Source organism: Rhinolophus hipposideros (assembly GCF_964194185.1).
Source record: "Rhinolophus hipposideros genome assembly, chromosome: 3".
Classification (NCBI taxonomy): domain Eukaryota; kingdom Metazoa; phylum Chordata; class Mammalia; order Chiroptera; family Rhinolophidae; genus Rhinolophus; species Rhinolophus hipposideros.
Window position 1 is genome coordinate 76,452,406 of NC_138049.1, and position 24,348 is coordinate 76,476,753.

The following is a 24,348-nucleotide window of genomic DNA, read 5'->3' on the forward strand; positions in this document are numbered from 1 at the left end:
GAGAAAAAAGATGGGAGAAAATCATGAACAAAATAAGAAAACTTCCTAGGACTAAAGGACGTAAGTTTCCAGATTAAAGAGGCCCAATGAGTACTCAGAGACCTGAATTATATCACTACATACCATCAGAACACCAGAACCAAAAAGAAGATTGTACAAGATTTTTGAAAGGGGGGAAAAAGGGCCACATATACAGGATTAGCAATCGAAATGGCTTTGGAAGTCCTAACAGCAATGATGCAAACCAAAAAACAATGGAGCAATATTTTCAAAATTCTGAAGGAAAAAACAGTTCCAACTTAGAATTCTATACTTAGGTAAACTTTCAAACAAGTAAAAGTAGAATAAAGACATTTTTAGACAGTAGAGGTTTCAAAATATTTCCTATGCCACTTTTCTCAAAAGATATTGCATAATAGACTCCACCAAAATGACACAGTAAATCAAGAAAGAGGAAAAATAGGAGGAAATAAGAGATCCAATGCAGAAGAGAGGCAAAGGGAAGCCCTAGGAAGATGGTGAAGCAAAATTCCTAAGGGATCCTCTGCCTTAGATACGGAAGGTGACTGATAAAGGTTGACTTGGTTTGCCTCAACAGATAGGTAGGTTGAGGTCTGCCATCTCAAAGATCTTTGCTGCCATGGTAATATTTTTTAACCTGAGGATAGATTAAAAGCTTGGCCAGACTCTTTTCAGCAGTAGATTTGCTTGACAGTACACTGATGAAGTTTCTGTTCTATTGCCTAGATCATATGAGGGCAGTCTCTTCACCTACAGAACTTTTCTGCTTTGACCTATTCCTGAAAGGTGAAAAAAAAAAAAAGTTGAATTTAGGTAAGTTTAGCTGCAAAACAGCCTATGTTGGATATTCAGTATTTCATCACATTACAACCTTGCCAGAAGCCCTGAATGTGCTGCCCTCTAAGTTTCAAACAATTCATTCTTGACCCTGTTTACTAACTTCCCCAAAGGGGGGGCAGGTCTTAAAATCTCTCAAGTATACAGAAGCACACAATAACCCAGACACTTTGTTCAGCTTTTCTTCTGGGAGCTGTCTTTTACTAATAGTGATACTGCAGCTTTCTTACACAACTGGATTTTTGTTTGCTACAGTTTTTCCAAACTCAAAGAGATATTTCCTTGGGATACAGTCATAGGTGACAAAACTATAAAGAAAGCACAAAAGTGAACACAAAAGTCAGGAGGGGTATACAGGAGACATTTTACAGTACTAGTAATGTTCTAGTCCTTAAATGAAGGGTTGGGTATTTGGGTGTTTACTTAATAATGTTTTATGTGATCTTCAAAAAATGTATGATACATTTCACAATAAAATTTTAAATATTTATTGTACAGTTACTCTGAGCCACACATTGTTCTAAGTTTAATATGAGACCAGACCAAACCAAACCAAACAAAAAACCCCACTTTCCCTGCCCTAATCTAATTCTGTAACTTACATCTGCACTAAGTGCTACAGAGAAGGACAGAATAATGCTATGGCATTTTTCAGTATGAGGGTGAATCTTGTCTGTGGAGTCGGGAAAGGCTTTGTTGCTAATATAGCAGTTGACATGAGATACCATGAAAAAGAGTTAGTCAAATAAAAATGAAAAGAAATAGCATTTCAGGAGGAAAGAACAGAAACTTCCTGAAGGCAAGGCCTATCTCTCATACGATTCTTACTTCATGAAAATGGAACCCATGTACATTGTTGATGGGAATGTAAAATGGTGTATAGCTGCTATGAAAAACAGTATGGAGGTTCCTCAAAAAACTAAAAATAGAACTACTATATGATCCAACAATCTCACTTCTGGGTATTTATCCAAAAGAATTGAAAACTGGGTCTCAAAGACATATATGAATTCCCATGTTCGTTGCAGCATTACTCACAGTTGCCAAGAGGTGGAAAAAAACCTAAATGTCCCTTATCGATGAACGGATAAAGAAAATGAGGTATACAAGGGAATATTTTCAGTTTTAAAAAAAAGAATGAAATTCAGTCATAGACTACAACATGGATGAACCGTGGGGACTTGTGCTAAGTGAAAGAAGCCAAATACTGCATGATTCTACTTATATGAGACTTATCATATAAATGAAATTAAACTCATGGATGCAGAAAGTAAAATGATGGTTGCTGGGGGCTGAGAGAGGGGGATGAAGAGTTTCTATCAATGGTATAGGGTTTCAGTCATGAACGGTGAAAAAGTCCTAGTGAACTACTGTGTAACAATGTGCATATGGTTAACAACACTGTACTGTATACTTAAATTTGTTAAAAGGGTAGATCTCATGTTATGTGTTTTTTACCACCAAAAAAAGGGAAAAGAAAAAAAAAGAGTGCTTTACTCTGGAGTATTACCACTCCATGGCAATTTAGTTAGAGAAAAACCCTGAGGTTTTTGTCATAAAATGAATCGCAACCTTCCTGCCATCCTGCACTTGGGTCTGGAGGCACAACTGTCACAACTGACCCAGTCACGACCCTGTAATTTATCCGTTTTCAGGCCCCCGTGTCACTGCCTTCATGTGCTGTATGTACCTGCCTGCAATTCCTGGGAGATCTTCCACAAGGCAGTTCAGCTCCCACTTGTTTTCTGTCCTTCAAAACTTATTGAAATATTTTCCTGTTACTCCTTTTTGTGCTTCTACATTGCTATTACCAACGAGTACTAGAATCAAGAAGACCCGAACATATATGTATACTCATTTTTGGTCTTGAATCTGAAACCCTCTCTGCTTTTTAAATATTTACTAGAAAACCTCTCTCTATTCACGAGGTTAGGAACCAAGTACATCTTTTTCATTGCTTTAATTTAGGAGTGAGCACTACGTCTTACACATAATAGGCACTTAGCAAATATTTATTGAACAAATGAGCTTTCATCTAACTTCTTAATTTAGTGCTCTATTTTCTTGATGAAATGATTCTATTTTCACTTTGCCTCTCAGTTATCTGCTAACCCAAACATCAGATCTACGCCTTCAGTGACTTGTGATAGAGGCCTACAAATACTCACATTAAGTCATGATAATTTATATTTTATTCCTATCATTACCTTTCTGCATTTGGTTTGGTTAAACAGCTAGCATTGGTATCTCTTCTTTATTTTGTGAACAAGTAAGCATTCATTCGACCATAATTTGTTAAACCTCTAAAAATACCAGGAACTATGAGATATGAACATAAATAAGAACACTGACTGCCCTTGTTTTCAGAGTTCATAATCTAGTTTGAATAGAAACATATAAGCAAATAATTGAAATAGAATGTGATAATCTCTTAACTCCCTATTTCAGGAGGCCAGAGCAAATGGCAATGTAATTATCATTATCTCCTAATCCAGGTAAGCACACAATTAATGGCAATGACAAAAGGAAGGTGTTGAATGGTAAACAATGGAGGCTTGTAATGCCAAATGGACTCTAGTTTCATTATCTATGCAAAGTTTATTGAAGGATCTAACTTTATGGAGAATTTTTTCATTCACAGTTGTTGAGATTATTCAGTTACTGATAACAGTAATGGATTAGTGATACAATATGAATTGTCTCTGCCTATGTATTTCTTTAAACTTTCTTCATTTTTAAAAAGCATTCTACTTTACTGATTCTTGATATTTGATTGTATTAGAATTCCATTTCTGAGGAAAAAAATTATAAGATGGTAAGAGCTGAAAGAGGTATACAGAAAGTGCTATTACAACAAAGCAGAGGAAACTTCTAACTACCTTTGGGAGTTATCTATGGCATAACAGAGGAAATAATGAGGAAGGGAGAACATGAATAAATAAGGTAAATTAGAACCCATCAAATTGGAGAAACTGGAAGTGGTTCCATAAAATGCTCCAGAATGGTGAGAATTAAATTTAGATATGTAGTACAGAGTCAAATCATGAAAAATCTTAATAAGTCAGCAAAACTATCACATTTCAGTAGTTCTCAAAAGAAGGCCCTGAAAAGCTGAGGGCTGGGCAAAGCTTAAGAAGACAACTCACAGGGGAGAAAGATAGTTCTTCCAGTAGCACTACGAAATATTTAAAGCTTTATTACAAGTGGCCAATTAACCACTGCCAAGGCAAAGCAACAGGGACAACCCTTTCTTATTTGATAACTAGCCCTTATTTCCAGTCTTACTTTCTACTTGATATGAATTTTTTAAACTGCTCTCACCTGTATAAAAGCAGTAGATGGTGGTAAGTAGGAAGAATGAAATGCATATAAGAATTTTATCCAGAACAGATGACCTTAGAAAAACCCTGGTCAAATACAAATAACTAGACATTTTTTTTGTTGTTCAACAAGGGCTGATTTCTTATTAGTCCAAATGCTTACCTAATTGTGAATCTTCTATCAAAGTGGAAAACATATTTATTTTAGTAATAAGACTTTCCCCACACATTATTGTTTGAATTTTTGTGAAATTTATCTGACTTTCTCCTCACAAATAGCAAGTCTTGCATCAGAACTAAATTTTTCCAAAGAGGACTTTAAAATGGCCAACAGGCACATGAAAAGATGCTCAAAACCACTATTCATCAAGGAAATGCAAATCAAAACCACAATGAGATATCACTTCAGTACCTGTTAGAACAGCTACCTGTTAGAACAGCTACCTGTTAGAATAGCTACGTTTCAAGAAGACAAGAGACAACAGGTGCTGATGAGGACGTAGTGAAAAGGGAAATCTTATACACTGTTGGTGGGAATGTAAATTGGTCCAACCACAATGGAAAACAATACGAAGGTTCCTCAAAAATTAAAAATAGATTTACCATACAATCCAGAAGTTCCACTTCTGGATATATAACCAAAGGAAATGAAAACAGGATTTTGAAGAGATATATGTGCTCTCATGTCTATTGCATCATTATTCACAACACCCAAGATATGGAAACAAACTAAATATCCATCTACAAATGAATGAATTAAAAAAAAAAAAGGGTGGGGTGCGGTGTGGCCAGTTAGCTCAATTGGTTAGAACATGGATGGTACTGATAACACCAAGGTTGCCGGTTTGATCCCTGCATGGGCCACTGTGAGCTGCACCCTGCCTAAAAAACAAAACAAAACAAAACAAAACAAAAAACAGGGGTGGTATATGAGCTTACACAGTGGACTATTACTCAGCTGTGAGAAAGCCTCCTGCCATTTGCAGCAAGATTGGTGGACCCCAAACACATTATGTTAAATGAGATACGTCAGAGAAAGACAAATACTATATAATACTACTTATTTGTATAGAATCTAACAAAGTCAAAGTCATTTAAAAAACAGAGTAAACTGGTGGTTACCAGGAGATGGAGGCAGGGGGTAAGATTGATGTTGTTTAAGGGTACAAACTTGCAACGAGTAATAAATAAGCCATAGAGATCTAATGCACAGTATAATGAATATAGACAACAATATTGTACTATAATTATGTAATGTGATAAATATCACTACAAAGGCAATCACATTACAATATTTAAATGTATCAAAGTAATATGTTGTATACCTTAAATTTATATGTTACATGTCAAATTTATTCAATTAAAAAAAATAGCAGTCTTACTACTACTACTTTTAGCTACCATCTATAGAACACTACTATGTGCCAGGCATTGTGCTTTATGTACATATTACTAATCCTTTAGACAATCTTATAGGACGGAGATTATGATATGCATTTTGTGGATACCAAGGCTCTAATAACTTAAATAATTTGCCCAGGAAGCAAATGTCACTGCTGTTTGCTCCAAAGCCTGTGCTTTGTCTTGTATGTCACACTGATAATTTAGTTCAAACATATGTGTACAGCTCACCCTTCCACATATCACAGAACTCCTACACTAGTAGAAAATAGCTGTCTTATTGGGGAAGAAAAGACCCAAAAGGAGGCATAAAAAGGTTAAACCATATCAGTCATCTACCCTGCATACAAGTAAGGCTAATTCTTGAAAACTAAAAAGGGAAAGGCATAAATAGATAGCTGTCAGTCTACTCCTTCGTGGACTGTTTCTTCTTAAATCAAGCTGGTTCTATGATCCTAGAGTCCACCTTATTTCAGCTTTTTAACATCTGGGGGAATTTAGGATAGAAAGTGATAGCAGGACAAAGGGAACCGATATTTACTGAGCACTCTTTAGTCAAAATACCAGGTCTCTTTACTCAATTTCTCATTTAATTTTCACACACTGTGAGACAGGGATTATTTCCATTTCACTGATTATTAAAGGCTCAAAGAAATGGAATAATTTCCTTAAGAGCATATAACTAGTGAGGGGCAGAATAACACTTGAAATTAGTTATGTCCAAATTAAAACACTTTCCACAGATTAACCTAGTTTTATAAGCAGAGAAGTGCAATCCCAGGTACCTAGATTTCTTTGACAAGTTATAAATTCAGGTGCTTTTGCAGGTCTCTTCCTCCCTTCATTTTTCCCCTTCTTGCACTTGGTTATCCTAATTCACACTTGTTATCTCAGAAATGGTTTCACTGATTTAAATTTTTTTTTAAAAATTACTTATTAACATGAGATATCCAAAGTACTTATTTACTATGCTACATAATAGAAATTATATAAATCATAAGAAAACATAAAATTAACTTTAAGTTGCTGCTCTTTATAATGTAAAATGGTTCACAAATTATAGTAAATGAGTCAAAACTTGACTGCTTCCCATTCTTTCTTGTATCACTAGAAACCAAACAATTATACATGCATACAGCCCTTTACTGTTTGCTAACAACATTCACTTACTTAATCTTGGAAAGCAGGCAACACATTTCACAGATGAAAAGTTCACAGAAGCTCATTGCAAGTCACTACTTTATTAACTACAACAGGACCACATCTTTGAATCCCCAACCTCTAAAATACCGGATATATCTATAGTTCTACATCACAGGTGACCCAGATCAATACCAAAATGATAATTAGGCTTGCCTTGTCTTGCAAGAAAAGATCCTTTTTTTTTTTTAATGTTGGTTAGTCATTTCAATTTTATAAACCCTTGTGCTACAATAAAAATACAAATGCTGTTTACTAGTTTCCAACATTTGGAACCAACCCATAGACTAAACACATAAGATTTAACAACAGTTGAAAAACAGAATATGAATGTTAGCAACCTCAAAATATAAAATAAAGGATATATTCAACAGGCTGAGAGGTGGAGGAAAAGAGAAAATTTGAATAAAGAGAAAAGACTCCATATATCCTTATTTTACAATATGAAAGGTCTGTCATATTTGCCAAAACAGGGTATGAAGCTTAAACATATTATTTGAAGCTACTGTAATAATCAAAGAAAGATATGGGAATAATGGTATCTCTTTTTAAAAGTAGGGGAGAGGAAGGGAGGAAGTAGTGATAAATTGTCATTTATCATAATAGGAAGTGAAAATATCTATAGAAAAGAAACCATTAGGACTAGAGAAATAGTAAAAAATAGAGAATGAGCTATGGTTTTCCGTACAAATCTTTCTGGACTACTAGATCTTTTAACTATTTACGTGTATTATTTGCATAAATTTTTTTCCCCAGAGAAAAGGGATAGATGGATATATTAAAGCAAATAAAAGAATATATCTTTATTTTTTAAAAATACTATCACTATTACAAATGACGAGTTGTTATCTGAACTTTTGTTTGAAATTGTACATAGTTCCTTTGTCAAAAAATAACTGTCTAAATTTATGTGGGTTTATTTCTGGGTTTTCAATTCTATTCCATTGGTCTGTGTGTCTGTTTTTCTGCCAATACCATACTGTTTTGATTATTGTTGTCCTGTAGTACAAGCTGAAGTTAGGGAGTGTGATACTTCCAGAATTGTTCTTTATTATGAGTATTACTTTCACTATTTGGGGACTTTTGTGGTTCCATACAGATTCTATTTCTTTAAAAATGTCATTTAGGGCTAATATTTCTTTATTTTCTGTTTGGATGATCTATCCATAGCTGTCAGTGATATATTCAGGTCCCCTACTATAATTGTGTTCTGGTCAATTTCTCCCTTTAGTTCTGTTAGCAGAGAAAAGAAATCCTCTTCAATAAATGGTACTGGGAGAATTGAAAAGCCATGTGCAAAACAATGAAACTAGACTGGTGTCTGTCACAATGCACCAAAATTAACTCAAAATGGATCAAAGACCTAAACATAAGACCTGAAACAATAAACTTCATAGAAAAAAACATAGGTACTAAACTTATGGACCTTGGGTTCAAAGAGGATTTTATGAATTTGACCTCAAAGGCAAGGGAAGTAAAATCTAAAATAGATGAATGTGACTATATCAAACTAAAAAGCTTCTGCACAGCAAAAGAAACCATTGACAAAATAAAGAGGCAACCCACCGAGTGGAAGAAGATATTTGCAAACAACGCCTCCGATAAGGGACTAATATCCAAAATATATGAGGAACTCATATAACTCAACAACAACAACAAAACTAAACTATCCAAGTAAAAAATAGGCAGAGGATCTGAATAGACATTTCTCCAAAAAGACATACAGATGGTCAACATACATATGAAAAGATACTCAACATCACTAATCATCAGAGAAATGCAAATAAAAACCACAAGGAGATATCACCTCACCCCAGTCAGAATGGCTATCATCAACAAGACAAATAGTAACAAGTGTTGGAGAGGCTGTGGAGAAAAAGGAACCCTCATACACTGTTGATGGGATGCAGACTGGTGCAGCCGCTATGGAAGGCAGTGTGGGGGTTCCTCAAAAAATTAAGAATAGAATTACCATATGACCCAGCGATCCCTCTCCTGGGTATCTACCCCAAAAATCTGAAAACATTTATCTGTAAAGATATATGTGCTCTGATGTTCACTGCAGCTGCATTTACAGTGTCCAAGACATTGAAACAACTAAAGAGTCCTTTAATAGATGACTGGATAAGGAGGATGTGGTATATATACACAATGGAACACTACTCAGCCATAAGAAAAGATGAAATACTGCCATTTGCAACAACATGGATGGATCTTGAGATTATTATTCTAAGTGAAATAAGTCAGAAAGAAGTTGAGAACCATATGACTTCACTGGTGTGTGGGATACAAAACTGAAAGCAACAAAGAAACAAGACAAATAAATAAATAAACAAAAACTCATAGACATAGACAATAGCTTAGTGGTTGCCAGAGGGTGAGGGGGAAAAGAGGTGGTAGATGAGGGTAAGGGGGATCAAGTATATGGTGATGGAAGGAGAACTAACCCTGGGTGGTGAAAACACAATATAGATGATGTATTACAGAATTGTACACTTGAAACCTATGTAATTTTACTAACCATTGTCACCTGAATAAATTTTAATTAAAAAAAAAACACAACAGAAATTGTACATAGTACTCTAACATTTCAAACTGGGGCCTAGAACTAACAATGACTTCTCTGATGTAGAAATCTCTGAATGCATTCTTATTAATCAATTTTCGACAGCCTTATAAATACTCATTGTCTTTCATTGCAGATGACAGCTATTTCCTGACTCAAACCTCTTACTGTCAGCACAATCTCATGCTGGAAATAATTTAAACGTGTTGAGATAAGCTGTATAATACCATCTAATTCCCACCCCATCTATCCTGCCACACTGCAACTCACAGACAAAATCATCATTGTTTTTCTCTTCTGCCTAAAAATTGTCCAGAGATATACATAAGGTGTATTATCAGAAAATATAGTGCTGGAAAGAGAAGGTCTTGAGATGAAAAGTACAAATCAAAGTTAGAAGAAATATGGTATATGTTTACATGTGGAATCTCAAAAACAAACAAAACAAAACAGGAACGAACTCAGAGATACACAGAACAAACTGGGGGTTGACAGAGGCGAAAAATGTGGCAAAAGAGTTGAAGTAGATTAAGAGGTACAAACTTCCACTTGTAAAATAAGTATGTCGGGTATGTAAATACAGCATGTGGAATATAGTCAAAAATATTGTAATAACTTTGTATGGTGACAGAAAATAACTAGACTTATCTTAATGACCATTTCATAATGTATATAAATATTGAATCAATATGTTATATATCAGAAACTAATATAATATTGTATGTCAATTATATTTCAAAAAAAGAAAAGTAAGGTATATGTTAAAAAGTATAGAGAAAAATCCAAGCTGCTATAATTTAATTAAAAACTATGTAACCTCTTAAAATTTTTCTGGAAGGATGGTATAAAAATAGACACATAAAAAAATGTTTGCACATATAAGCTAAAATTATGTATTAGGAAGTCTACTATTTTCCAAACCTAAGCTTCTCTTTTATAGATTGGTGTCAGTCATAAGCAATTTATTTTTAAAAGATACTTCCTTTTTACACACTAGTAAACTATCAGATCATTGACATTTACTTAATAATACACAGCTGATATCAGAAACTAGAAACTGAATTGGTAGCAACCATGATTCTACCTGGACTTACAACTAATAAAAATAAAAATCACAGTGCTTAGGAAAAGCACTTAAAAAGAAGGTACACTATTTGGGTAATTTCTGAAACACTATTTGTCATAATATCAAAATAACATTGCTTTGTAAATGGTATTAATTATGTATAATATTCCTGCCATACAAATGACCTAGAAAGATCTCAAACAATCCAACATGTCACTGAATCATGGAGAAACAGAAAATCTGAATAACATTCAGATTTTGAGTAATCTGAATTCAGATTACTGATTCAATAATGAGTAAGGAGATTAAACCAGTAATCAAAAATCTCCCAACAAATAGAAGTCCAGGAGCAGATAGCTTCACTGGTGAATGCCATCAAAAAAGTATATAATTAACATCAATCCTTCTCAAACTCTTCCAAAAAACTGATTAAAAGATATAGTTCCAAACTCATTTTACAGGGCTAGCATTACCGATACGGAAGCCAAAGACAAAGACACTACAAAAAAAACAAAAAATTATAGGCCAATAATCCCTAATGAACACAGATGCAAAAAACCCTCAACAAAATAAATTCAAGAGCACTTTCAAAGGACCATACACTGTGATCAAGTGAGATTTATCCCTGGGATGCAAGGATGGTTTAACATAGGCAAATCAATATACGTGCTATACCACATAAACAGTGAAGGATAAAAATCATATGATCATCTCAGTAGATGCAGACAAAGCATCTCACAAAATTCAACATACTTTCACAATAAAAACTCTCAGTAAATTATTAGGTATAGAAAAAAATATACTTCAATACAAGAAAGACCATATATGACAGGCCCAAAGCTAACATCACATTCTACAGTGAAAAGCTGAAAGTGTTCCTTTAAAGTCAGAAAAAGACAAGGATACCTACTTTCACCATTTCTATGCAACATAATACTGGAGGTCCTAGCCACAGCAAATTGGCAACAAAAAGAAATTAAAGTTTTCCAATAGAAAAGGAAGAGGTAAGACTGTCACTATTTGCAGATGACATGATCCTATATATAGAAAACCCCAAAGACTCCACCAAAAAGCTGTTAGACCTAATTAACAAATTCAGTAAAGTTTCAGGATACCAAATCAACATACAAATATTAATGCATTTCTATACACTAACAACGACTACTTGAAAGAGAAATTAGGACAGCAATCCCATTTACCAAAAATTCAAAAACAGTAAAATATTAAGAATGAATTTAACCAAGGAGATGAAAGACCTGAAAACTATGACACTGATGAAAGAAGAAGACACAAAATAAATGAAAAGATATCCCATGTTTTTGGATTAGAAGAATATATATTGTTAAAAAGTCCGTATTACTCCAAGTGATCTATGGATTCAATACAATCTCTTATCAAAATCCCAATGGCATTTTTCAAAGAAATAGAGAAAAAGAAAACAGGCACATAGACGAACGAAATAAAATTAGAGAGCCTAGAAATAAAACCACACACATACGGTCAACTAATCTTTGACAAGGCACCAAAAACACATAATGAGGAAAGGATAGTCTCTTCAATACGTGTAAATGGTGCTGGGAAAACCGGGTATCTCATGCAAAAGAATGAAACTGGGCCTCTATCTTACACCAGTCACAAAAATGAACTCAAAATGGATTAAAGGCTCAAATTTAAGACATGAAACTATGAAACTCTTAGAAGAAAATACAAAGGGAAAAGCTCCTTGACATTTATCTTGGTAATGATTATTTGGATTGGACACCAAAAACTAAGGCAAAACTAAACAAGTAGGATTACATTAAACTAAAAAGCTTCTGCACAGCAAAGGAAACCATCAACAAAATGAAAAGGCAACCTACCTAATGGTAGAAAATATTTGTGAAGCGTAGGGGTTAATATCCAAAATATATAAACAACTCAATAACAAAAAACCCCCAAACAATCTGATTTAAAAATGGGCAGAGGAACTAAATGGACATTTTTACCAAGGAGACATACAAATGGCCAACACGTACATGAAAAGGTGCTCAAAATCACTATTCATTAGGGAAATGCAAATCAAAACCACAAAGAGATACCACGTTACACCTGTAAGAATAAAAAAAAAAAATCAAGAGACACCAAGCGTTGGTAAAGATGTGGAGAAAGGGAACTCTTGTGAAGTGTTGGGTGGGAATATAAACAGGTGCAACCCAATGCAAACAGTATGCAGATTCCTCAAAAAATTAAAAATAGAACTACCATATGATCCAGCATTCCCAACTCCTGGGTATATATTCAAAAGACACGGAATCAGTATCTCAAAGAGAAACCTGCACTCCCATGTTCATTGCAGCATTATTTACAATAGCCAAGATACGAAAATAACCTAAGTGTCTCTCAGTAGATGAACGGATAAAGAAAATATGGTATATATGCACACAATGGAATATTATTCAGCCTTGAAAAAAAAAGATGGAAGTGTCAGGAGACACTTGTGACAATATGGATGAATCTGAAGGGCATTCCGCTAAGTGAAATAAGTCATACAGAGAAAGACATTTAAGGTATCATTTAAATGTGGAAACAAAACAAACCAAAAATGGAGATGTCATTGAAACAAACAGTAGAATGGTGGTTGCCAGGGGCTAAGGGGTGGGAGATGTAGATCAAAGGGTACTAACTTTCAGTTGTAAGATAAATAATGCACAGTATGGTGACTATAGTTAATAATAAAATATTGTAAACTCAAAATTTGCTAAAAGCAAATCTTATGCGTTCTCACCACATGCACAAGAGTTAACTATGCAAGATGATAGATGTGCTAATTATCTTTATCATGGTAATTATTTCACAATGTATATGTATATCAAATCACATGGTACACTTTAAATGTATACAATTATATTTGTCAATTACTCCTTAATAGAGCTGAAAAAATAAATAATTAAAAAAGAATTACAGAAAAAAAAGTCTTTTTAGTTTTTTCAGTTGGCAACTGTAGGAGACACAATAGAACACGACATTTAGTTTACCAGAGTTCAAAAAGGGAGTACCATATCTGTCTTGTAAGATTAGTTGCTTTAACTCTGTGTTTCATACAAAGTAGACATACAAAAGACCTATTATGTAAATATCTATTTTAAAATGTACACCAGGTCAAGGAGATTTTTCTTTTCTTTTCAAAAGAAAGAATGTACACATTTTTGGTCATAAGCAATAAATAAGCCTCCCTGAGCATTTTGATAGTCTTCAGGAAGATAAACTCTCCTTATATACAATTCATTAAAACTTAACATTAACTGGCATTTTAGCATCCATAGTATGTTAAAAAGATAACACTGAACACTTCAAATTCCTATATGTTTTCAATTTCAAAAAGGGACTTAATTATGCTCAGCACAGCTTTAGTGTTATGTATATTTTATTATTTTATGATGCTTTGACAATTGGTAATTCATATTAGACATATGTAATAATTCTCTAGAATGTTTCATTAACTATTTCATTTTTTAAAGGCATAGAATAAACGAGTATATTATATCAGGAAAGCTGAAAAAAAAAAGCCCACTGATTATGTCATGGCCACCAGTTTTGGCTAAAATACTTTAATGCAGTGTCTCTCCTTAGAATATGAGTAAATACCATAGCTGCTATAAATACCTATTTCATAACTTCTTACATTTCCTTCTGGCTCTTTGTTTTCTAATTAGAGTAGTTAACCAGAGGAAAAAATGTAGTTAAAAAAATATTCTCAAAAGGCATACTATGAAACTTTATCATAAAATACCTTTGTAATCATATGTCAAATTATATGCCCACATTCATTGTATTTTTTGAATTACATTCTGCATGATAAAATTGATACCACCCCTACTTTGTTTTTTTCCTGAAAATTTCACATGCGTTTTTTTCATCTGCCATAATAGGAAACCTGAGGGAGGCAAGGAACCTATAAGCAAGTCTATCTTACTGACACCTCAAACATATTTCTTGTAAGACGTATTATAATTTGGTATCTTATATTTGTAATTAAAAAAGTAAAAATAATTATGAAAAGTTATTATTGACCAGTATAATACTGCTTCAGATTTTTTAAAGTTGAAAATATTCCTTGGCTTACCTGCTGCATGAAACAAACTAGCTTCTACTCTGTGGGGAACTCTTGGTGGAATTTTCATAGATGCACGAATCTGGTAAAAACTAAAGCAAAAGAGAAAAAGAAGTCATTTAAAACATATTTTTAAAATATGCAATGGCCCAACTTCTCTATATCTATATGTATTAAAAAAATAAAGTTGGTCTGCTTATATCAGTCTCCCATAATATTTACCATTGGTGGAAAACAAGATAGGTCCACAGAGCAAATACTAACATGGACTAGAATCTAAAGGGAAACCAGTGTATATAAAAATGAATAAGAAAAACAGAAGAAATATATATAATTTAAGAAATTTTTATTCTTTTACACATTTCACTTCAAACTCAACATATCAAAATGAACTAATCTTGGGTCTCACACCAGTCATCCTATTCGACTTCAACACTTATTTCAGTATTACTAATATTGTCCACGTCAATGTGATTTAAAACTTCAGCATTCTTATAAATTTCATGTTATTATGAATTCCAAATTTGCAAAAAGTAGGGCAATGAACCGGTATTTTCCACTGCCTACTTTCAACAATTAAAATGATTTTGCCAAATTTGATTCATCAGTACTTTTTTCTTTGCTGAACTATTTCAAAGTAATCCTAGACATCATGCAAATCCACACCTCTACAAACTATTTTGAATGCCTTGTCAGTCTGAGCATTATCCTCCATATAGAACTAATCATTAAATCCTTCTATTTATTCCCCAATGCCTCATAGAAACTAATAAAAACAAAGAACATTAAAGTGTGTGGCGGGTTCTTTTTAAAATACTTCCAGTTTTGTTTATTTTTGCCCATCCCTGTACTCACACCTCTTGCAATGTTACTCCCATTAAAAAGTTGAGTGTGGTTCACCACCCCATAAATCTGGGCCCGCTTTATGGCTTGTTTTGGGCAGTACAATGTGGCAAAGATGATTACATCCACCCCTAGGTCTTAAAAGGCTTTATATAGTTTGCTTCTCTCTCTTTGGAAACCTGCCTCCTCTATTAGAATAAGCTGGAAGGTAAGATGTCATAAGACAGAAATGAGTCCACCCAGGTTAGGCCATTCTGCATCAGTTAGCACCCAGCCCACCTACCATTTGACTGTGAATTCACAAGTGAGCCCATTAAAGCTTAGTCAAACCAGCCCAGAGAACCATTCAGCTGATATATAGACTTGGGAGCAGAAATAAATTTTTATTGTTGTGATGCCACTGAGGCTTTGTGTTTGTTGTTAGCTGCATTATTGTGGCAATATTTAACTAACATAGAAATTGGTATCTCACAAAACTTAAAATATGCGTCATTGACTTTGAGAACAGAGTAACAGTTATAATTACAGAGGCAAGAAAAATAATGAGGAAACTATAGAAGACTTAAAAAATGGCAACCAATATTAAATACTGATAAAACTTTTGGTAAACATACTGTCAGCAATAACTTAGAAGAAATTAGACAATGTACTTAAGACACTTTTATACTCAAGCAAGCTAATTTCCAGGCAGAATGCTGAAAATACCAACTGGCTGCTCCCAGCTAACTATAATAAGATTTTGCAAGAAAGAGATAAGCTAAAGAAAGAACTGGTCATTTTACACGCAGAGTCTAGAGGGAATACAGACTAGGACTTGCTGGATTGGAAAATAAAACCTTTCAAAATTAATTTATTGGGGTGACAATTGTTAGTTAAATTACATAGATTTCAGGTGTACAATTCTGTATTACTTCATCTATAAATACCATTGTGTGTTCACCAACCAGTCAGTTCTCCTTCCATCACCATATATTTGATCCCCCTTACCCTCATCTCCCACCCCGCACACCCCTTACCCTCTGGTAACCACTAAACTATTGTCTGTGTCTATGAGTTTTTGTTTCTCATTTGCTTGTCTTGTTCTTCTGTTGTTTTTGGTTTATATACCACATAGCAGGGAATCATAGGGTTCTCTGCTTTTTCTGTCTGACTTATTTAGCTTAGCATTATACTCTCAAGATCCATCCATGTTGTCATAAATGTTCCTATATCATACTTTCTTACTGCTGAATAGTATTCCATTGTATATATGTACCACGACTTCTTTATCCATTCATCTATCGAAGGACATTTTGGTTGTTTCCATGTGTTGGCCACCGTAAACAAAGCTGCAATGAACATTGGAGCACACGTCTCTTTATGTATAAATGTTTTCAGATTTTTGGGGTAGATACCCTGAAGAGGGATTGCTGGGTCAAATGGTAATTCTATTCATAATTTTTTGAGGAACCTCCACACTGCCTTCCATAATGGCTACACCAGTCTGCATTCCCACCAACAGTGTATGAGGGCTCCTTTTTCTCCACAGCCTCTCTAACACTTGTTACTATTTGTCTCATTGATGATAGCCATTCTGACTGGGGTGAGGTGATATCTCATTATGGTTTGTATTTGCATTTCTCTGATGATTAGTGATGTTGAGCATTTTTTCATATGTCTATTTGCCATTTGTAAGTCCTCTTTGGAGAAAAGTCTCTTCAGCTCATCTGTCCATTATTCAATTGGGTTGTTTGCTTTTCTGTTGTTGAGTTTCATGACTTCCTTGTATATTTTGGATATTAGCCCCTTATCAGAGGCACTGTTTGCAAAAATCTTCTCCCATTCACTTGGTTGCCGCTTTATGTTGTCGATGGTTTCTTTTGCTGTGCAGAAGCTTTTAAGTTTCAATATAGTCCCATTCGTTTATCTTTTACTTCCCTTGCCTATGGAGTCAAATTCACAAAATGCTCTTTGAACCCGAGGTCCATAAGTTTAGTACCTATGTTTTCTTCTATGCAGTTTATTGTGTCAGGCCTTATGCTTAAGTCCTTGATCCATTTTGAATTAATTTTGGTACATGGTGACAGACAGCAGTCCAGTTTCATTCTTTTGCACGTGCCTATCCAATTCTCCCAGCACCATTTGTTGAAGAGACTGTCTTTCCACCATTGTAGGTTTTTAGCTTCTTTGTCAAAAATTATCTGTCCATATTTATGTGGTTTTATTTCTGGGTTCTCAATTCTATTGCATTGGTCTGTGTGTCTGTTTTTCTGCCAATACCATACTGTTTTGATTATTGTTGCCCTGTAGTACAAGCTAAAGTCAGGGAGTGTGATACCTCCAGTAATTGTTATTTTTTCTTCAGATTGCTTTGGCTATTCAGGGTCTTTTGTGGTTCCAAACAAATCTGATGATTTTTTGTTCCATTTCTTTAAAAACTGTCATTGGGATTTTGATGGGGATTGATTTAAATCAGTATATTGCTTTGGGTAATATGGCCATTTTAACTATGTTGATTCTTCCAATCCATGAGCACGGAATGTCTTTCCATTTCTTTGTGTCTTCTTCAATTTCTTTTAAAAACGTCTTATAGTTTTCAGCATATAGGTGCTTGAGATCCTTGGTTAAGTGTATTCCTAGGTATTTTATTCTTTTTGCTGCAATTGCAAAGGAAATTGTTTTTTGCATTTCTTTTTCTGAGATTTCATTGTTAGTATATACAAATGCAACGGACTTTTGTACGTTGATTTTGTAGCCAGAAACTTTACTGTATCCGTTGATTATTTCTAACAACTTTTTGGTGGAGACTTTAAGGTTTTCTATATACAGCATCATGTCATCTGCAAATAGTGCTAATTTAACTTCTTCATTCCCAATTTGGATGCCTTTTATTTTTTTCTCTTGCCTGATTGCTCTGGCAAGGATTTCCAACACTATGTTGAAAAGCAGAAGTGATAGGGAACAGCCCTGTCATTTTCCTAAACATAGAGCAAAGGGCTTCAGTTTTTCACCATTATGAGATTAGCTGAAGGCTTGTCATATATGGCTTTTACTATGTTAAGGTATTTTCCTTCTATACCTATTTTATTGTGTGTTTTAATCATAAATGGATGTTGTATCTTGTCAAATGCTTTTTCTGCATCAATTTATATAATCATGTGATTTTTGTCCTTTATTTTGTTTACGTGATGTATCACATTGATGGATTTGCGGATGTTGAACCATCCTTGTGCCCCAGGGATGAACCCCACTTGATCGTGATGAATAATCTTTTTAATGCATTGTTTAATTACATTGTTTAATGCATTGTTTAATGCATTGTTGTATTCGATTTGCTAGAATTTTGTTTAGGATTTTTGCATCTGTATTCATCAGAGATTTTGGTCTGTAGTTTTCTTTTTTTGTGTTGTCCTTACCAGGTTTTGGTTTCAGGGTAATGCTGTTCTCATAAAATGGGTTAGGGAGTACTGTCTCTTCTTCAATTTTTTGGAAGACTTTGAGCAGGATTGGTATTAGATTCTCTTTGAAGGTTTGGTAGAATTCACTAGTGAAGCCATCTTGTCCAGGACGTTTGCTTTTGGGAAGGTTTTGGATGACTGATTCAATTTCGTTACTGGTGATGGGTCTCTTTATATTTTCCAGTTCTTCATGTTTCAGCCTTGGAAGGCTATCTGTTTCTAAGAACTTGTCCATTTCTTGTAGGTTATTGAATTTGGTGGCATATAGTCCTTCCTAGTATTCTTGGATGATCCTTTGTATTTCTGGGGTGTCCGTGATAACTTCCCCTTTTTCATTTCTGATTTTGTTAATTAGTGTCTTCTCTCTTTTTATCTTAGGAGTCTAGCCAAGGGTTTGTTAATTTTGTTAATCCTTTCAAAGAACCAGCTCTCTGCCACTTTAATTTTTTCTATTGTCTTTTTGTTCTCTATTTCATTTAGTTCTGCTCTGATTTTTTTTTATTTCCTTTCTTCTGCTGACCTTGGGTTTGCTTTATTCTTCTTTTTCTAATTCTTTAAGGTGTAACATGAGGTTATTTATTTTGGATTTTTCTTGTGTTTGAGATAAGTGTGTAATGATATAAATTTCCAAATTAAAACTGCTTTCGCTGCATCCCAAAAATTTTGGTAGGATATATTTTCATTGTGATTTGTTTCTATGTATCTTTTGATCTCTCCTCTAATTTCTTGTTTGACATGGTCGTTCTTTAAAAGTATGTTGTTTAATCTCCATGCATTTGTATTTTTTCCTGATTTCTTTTTGCTGATATCCAATTTCAAGCCGTGTGATCAGAGAATATGCTTGGTATGATTTCAATCCTCTTAAATTTCCTGAGGCTGATTTTATGTCGGAATATATGGTCTATCCTTGAGAATGCTCCACGTACACTACACAAAAATGTATAGTTTGATGTTTTACGATGAAGTGCTCTACATGTCAATTATGTCCATTTCATCTAGTGTGTCATTTAGGGCTGCTATTTCGTTATTTATCTTCTGTTTGGATGATCTATCCATAGCTGTCAATGATGTATTTAAGTCCCCTAGTATAATTGTGTTTTGGTCAATATCTCCCTTTAGTTCTGTTAGTAGTTGCTTGGTATATTTCGGTGCTCCCTGATTGGGGGCATAAATATTGCTGACTGTTATGTCTTCTTGTTGTGTAGTCCCCTTTACCATTATGAAATGTCCATCTTTGTCTCTTGTTATCTTTTTCACCCTGAAGTCTGTTTCATCTGATATCAGTATGGCTACACCTGATTTTCTCTGGATACTATTTGCTTGGAGTGTCAATTTCTACCCTGCTTGTCCTTGTAGCTGAGATGTGTCTCTTGGAGACAGCATATGGTTAGGTTTAGTTTTTTGATCCAATCTGCTACTCTGTGCCTTTTTATTGGTGAGTCCAGTCCATTTACATTTAGGGTGATTATTGATGTGAGGATTTCCTGTCATTCTATCTTTAGTTTTCTGGCAAGGCTGTGTCTCCATTGTTTCTTTCCCATTTTATTGTTGTCTATTATTTCTGTGTGGTGGTATCCTATGATGTTTCCCTATTTCTTCTTTAATTATAGTATATATTTCAGTTTTGGAGTTTTTTTAAGTGGTTACCCTTAAGTTTATGTAAAAGTTTCATATTTAGAATATTCCTTTCTTCAGCATGCTTACTTTCTCCATTCCCATATTCCGGTTCAGGCCTTTACTCTCCCCCATTTTGTTTTGGTTGCCACAAATTGTCCCTGTTGATGGTGGTCAAATAGCCTCCTTTAGTATTTCTTGTAGTGCAGGTCGTGCTTTAGAAAATTCCCTCAGCTTCTGTATGTCTGGAAAGGTCTTTATTCCTCCTTCATATCTAAAGGATATCTTTGCTAAATATATTATTCTTGGCTCATAACTTCTCTCTTTCAATAGTTTGAATATTTGGTTCCACTCCCTCCTGGCTTGTCGAGTTTCTGCTAAAAAATCTGATGAGAATCTAATGGGCTTTCTTTGTAGGTTACCGTCTTCTTTTCCTTGGCTGCCTTGAGGATTCTTTCTTTATCATTGATTTTAGACAGCTTCAATGCAATGTGCCTTGGAGAAGGCCTGTTGGGATTGAGGTAATTAGGTGTTCTATTTGCTTTTTGGATTCGAGGATCCGGTTCTGTCCACAAGTTTGGGAAGTTCTCATTGACAATTTGTTTGAATATATTCTCTCTTTCCTTCTCTCTTTCTTCTCCTTCTGCTATGCCCATTATCCTTATATTGCTATTTCTGATGGAGTCAGAAAGTTCTTGTAGAGTTCTTTCATTTCTTTTAAGTCTCAAGTTTCTTTCTTCTTCCATCCGTGTAATTTCCAGGTTTCTATCTTCGATGCCACTAATTGTTTCCTCCATCTGGTCAACTCTACTACCTAAGATGGCTATTTCATTCTTAATTTCTTTTATGGAGTTTTTAATCTCTAGAAATTCTATTTAGTTCTTTTTAAAAATTTCAATCTGTTTTATAAAATGCTCATGTTATTCTTGATTGTGTTCCTGAGTTCACTAAACTCCCTTCCTGTGATTTCTTGCATCACGTTGAGTTTTTTCAGAACTGCAATCTTGAATTCTCTGTCATTTAAGTCACATATTTTCGTATCTTTAAGTTCCTTTTCTGGAGACTTGGCACTTTCTTTCTGAGCTGTCTTGTTGCCTTGCTTATTCATGGCAATTACGAATTATTTCTCTTCCTAGACATCTACAGGAGTGGCTTCTGCAACAGGTTGATAGGAAGAGGTCTTTCGTTTTCCAGTACTTGTTGGTAGAATGTTTTATTTTTCTCTCTGACTGTAGCCTTTTATCTCTCTCACACGGTCATGCTATGTTTTCTCTGCACTATTCCAGCTTCTCACCCATTGGGGGGATTCCCTGGGAGATGGGCTTCCCGGTGTTACTAGTTTGCCTGGATCACAAGGTGCAGTGTCTGTGTGGGTATGTGGAAAGGTTCTGAATTTCCAAAGCTCTTCCTGCAGCAGATTCAGAGCCCGTATGTTTCAGCAGTTCTGTTTACTCCTGCAGGAATCCGCCCAGATAGGTGAGGCCAGGGGCTGGGTGAGTTGTGAGAGGTGGCACAGAGCAATGGCGGCGACCACCACCACAGCCGGTCCTGCTTCCATAGCTCCCTCCCGGAACTGGTTGGGCTGCGAATCTGTGTCTGCAGTCCACACTTGTCAGAACAGCCAATATTCTATTCTTTTGATCTGACACTGGTATTGTTCTGCTTTTAGCACTGAGCAGGTGGGGGCAGGGCGAGCTCTGGGAGGGTAGGGATGAGGTGGATAGTCTCAGTGCCTAAGGCTTCCATTCTCTGCGGCAGTGTGGGCTTAAACCACTGTTTCCAGCCTTCTTCCCTCAGTCTTTTCTCCGAGGTCTCTGCCATGAGTGTTGGGTTCAGCCGTGTCATATGCTGTCCCTTCAGCCCTGTGGGCCATAAGTGGAGCCCTAGCAGTCCGAGTTCTTCCCTCTCCCGCAGCTGTGGTAGTTCCGGGATGCAGCGAGCTCGAAGCACTGAGCTAGGTCTGCATCCTAAGCCCGGGCGGCTCTGTCTCCTCACTTCTCCCTTCCCTCCTCCCCCTGCTCGCGCAATTCGCCCACCTTTAGGTGAATTCAGTAGTGGGCCTCTTCATCTTGACTGTGTGCTGTGCATGGAGTCCTTTGTGGCGTTATAGTTGTTCAATTAGTTGTAAATTCCAGGGGAAATTTACAGAGGCTCACCTCACGCCGCCATTTTGATGACGTCTCGCAAAATAAAACTTTTTCATTTTTCTAAAGATTTTCAAAATAAAATGTGGCCATGGACAAAGATCAAATCAATCATGTGTGTGACTATAAATCCCTTTTTTAAGATCGCTAATAGAATTATGGCTGTGTCTAAGTAGATATTCTGTTTGACCAAAAGGGCTTTTAGGAAGTTTAAGGGCATGATCCCAAAGAATTCTGATTCCCAAATAGGAGTGATTACATCTAGAGTGCAGTTATGCCTCAAAAAAACACCTGTGGGTATAGGTTTTAGAGCATGGAGTGGACAATATCAGATATATAGAAACCCCAGAAAGTTTTAAGTTTTATTGGCCCAAGAGCCACTAGCCGAGACTCTGGTCTGGCTTGTAACTTGCTTAGCCAACAGAATGCAGTGGAAGTAACGTGTATGCCAATTCAAGAAGACTTGCATCCTCTGATCTCTTTCTTGGACACCTGCCTCTACCATGAGAACAAGCCTAGGCTGCCCAGCTGAAGGATAAAAGACCATGTGGCGCAGAGCTGAGCACAGTTGTTTTTATATTTTTCACAACATGACAAACCAAGTCAAGCCAGAATAAACAAACAAACAAAAAACAACGGAAAATCTCTCTCCTTCTGTTAGTCATAGCTTCATTACTACCCTTCTTAGTACAGACCTTCAGGTATATATCTTGAGTTACTGCCCCTCTAAACTGTTCCCTTTGCTTCTATTTCTTATACGCAACCATCAACTTAATAAATCAAAATTTTCATCAAGTTAGTAAGTGCGTATTGTAATAACAGTAATAACTTCATCTTTACTTAGATACCATCAATGGCTATTTAAATCCCTAGTATCACCTCTTCTCTAGACATTAAAAGCCTTCACAAACACAATCTCTCTTTTCTTTTTCTTATGCAATTCTCCTAAAGAATATCCAATCTCCTAAATATTTTTTAAAATAACATGTCCATTCTTATTTCCGAGCCTTGATTCATGCAGCTATCTCTTACTAAAAGGATTTTTCACTTTATCCTTTGCTTATCCAATTCTTAACCACACTTTGATCCTATTGTTCCATAATGCCTAACACACTAACCAGAAAGATGTCTTTTGGTTCTGATTCCTAGAGAACTTTCTACATACTTATTGAATATTCATCATTTTGTGTTCCTTCGTAGGTGTTTTGTGTGTGTATATATATATATATTATTTTCCCCATACACCATAAGCTTTTTTAAAAAAGAAATGAGATATTATACATTTTCATTAAAGCCCTCTCAATGATCAGTACAAATTTATAAACACATGTCAAATATATCCGACACTATCATTATACCTATGTGAATAATTCTCAAATGTGTATTTTAAAATAAAATTCTCCTGAGAAAATACTTACTTGAATATACCTCCTTGTTTTCCTTATATATGCTGGAACAAATATATGTAATTAAATTTCAGTGAAAGCTACATAGTATCTTATACAAAATATATAGTTTTCACATTAAAATACACACCCTCTCTGAAATAAATCCACATTGTAGAACTTGTTTAGCTCCACGGAGAATTCTACCATTGCTTGAACTTCAGTCATTTTTAGTTTATACTCAGAAGACCAATCTGGTAATAGCACCTTGGTTAAAAAAGGAGGAAAAAATCAGAAGCACAACAAAAAAATGCCAACTTACAAAAACACTAATATTTAAACATATTAGAGTATGATATATAGACCTAAAAGAAAAATGAAGCAATTTAGTTCAGTGTACCTAATCTAGCCTAATCCAACAAAA

The 24,348-nt window shown here is 35.0% G+C and overlaps 1 protein-coding gene across 4 annotated transcripts in view; it reads right to left on the reverse strand.

The window, feature by feature from the left end:
* The window catches only part of FAM135A (family with sequence similarity 135 member A), an 88,430-nt gene that overhangs the window by 62,645 nt on the left and 1,437 nt on the right, over window positions 1-24,348 (reverse strand). For all 4 annotated transcript variants that reach the window (XM_081044202.1, XM_081044200.1, XM_081044201.1 and 1 more), the window contains exons 2-3: window positions 24,076-24,191; window positions 14,514-14,593 (exon numbers count right to left, since the gene is read on the reverse strand). In XM_081044202.1, coding sequence (XP_080900328.1) covers window positions 14,514-14,593; window positions 24,076-24,152 — 157 coding nt within the window. In that variant the 5' untranslated portion in view covers window positions 24,153-24,191. The remainder of the gene's footprint in view (window positions 1-14,513; window positions 14,594-24,075; window positions 24,192-24,348) is intronic.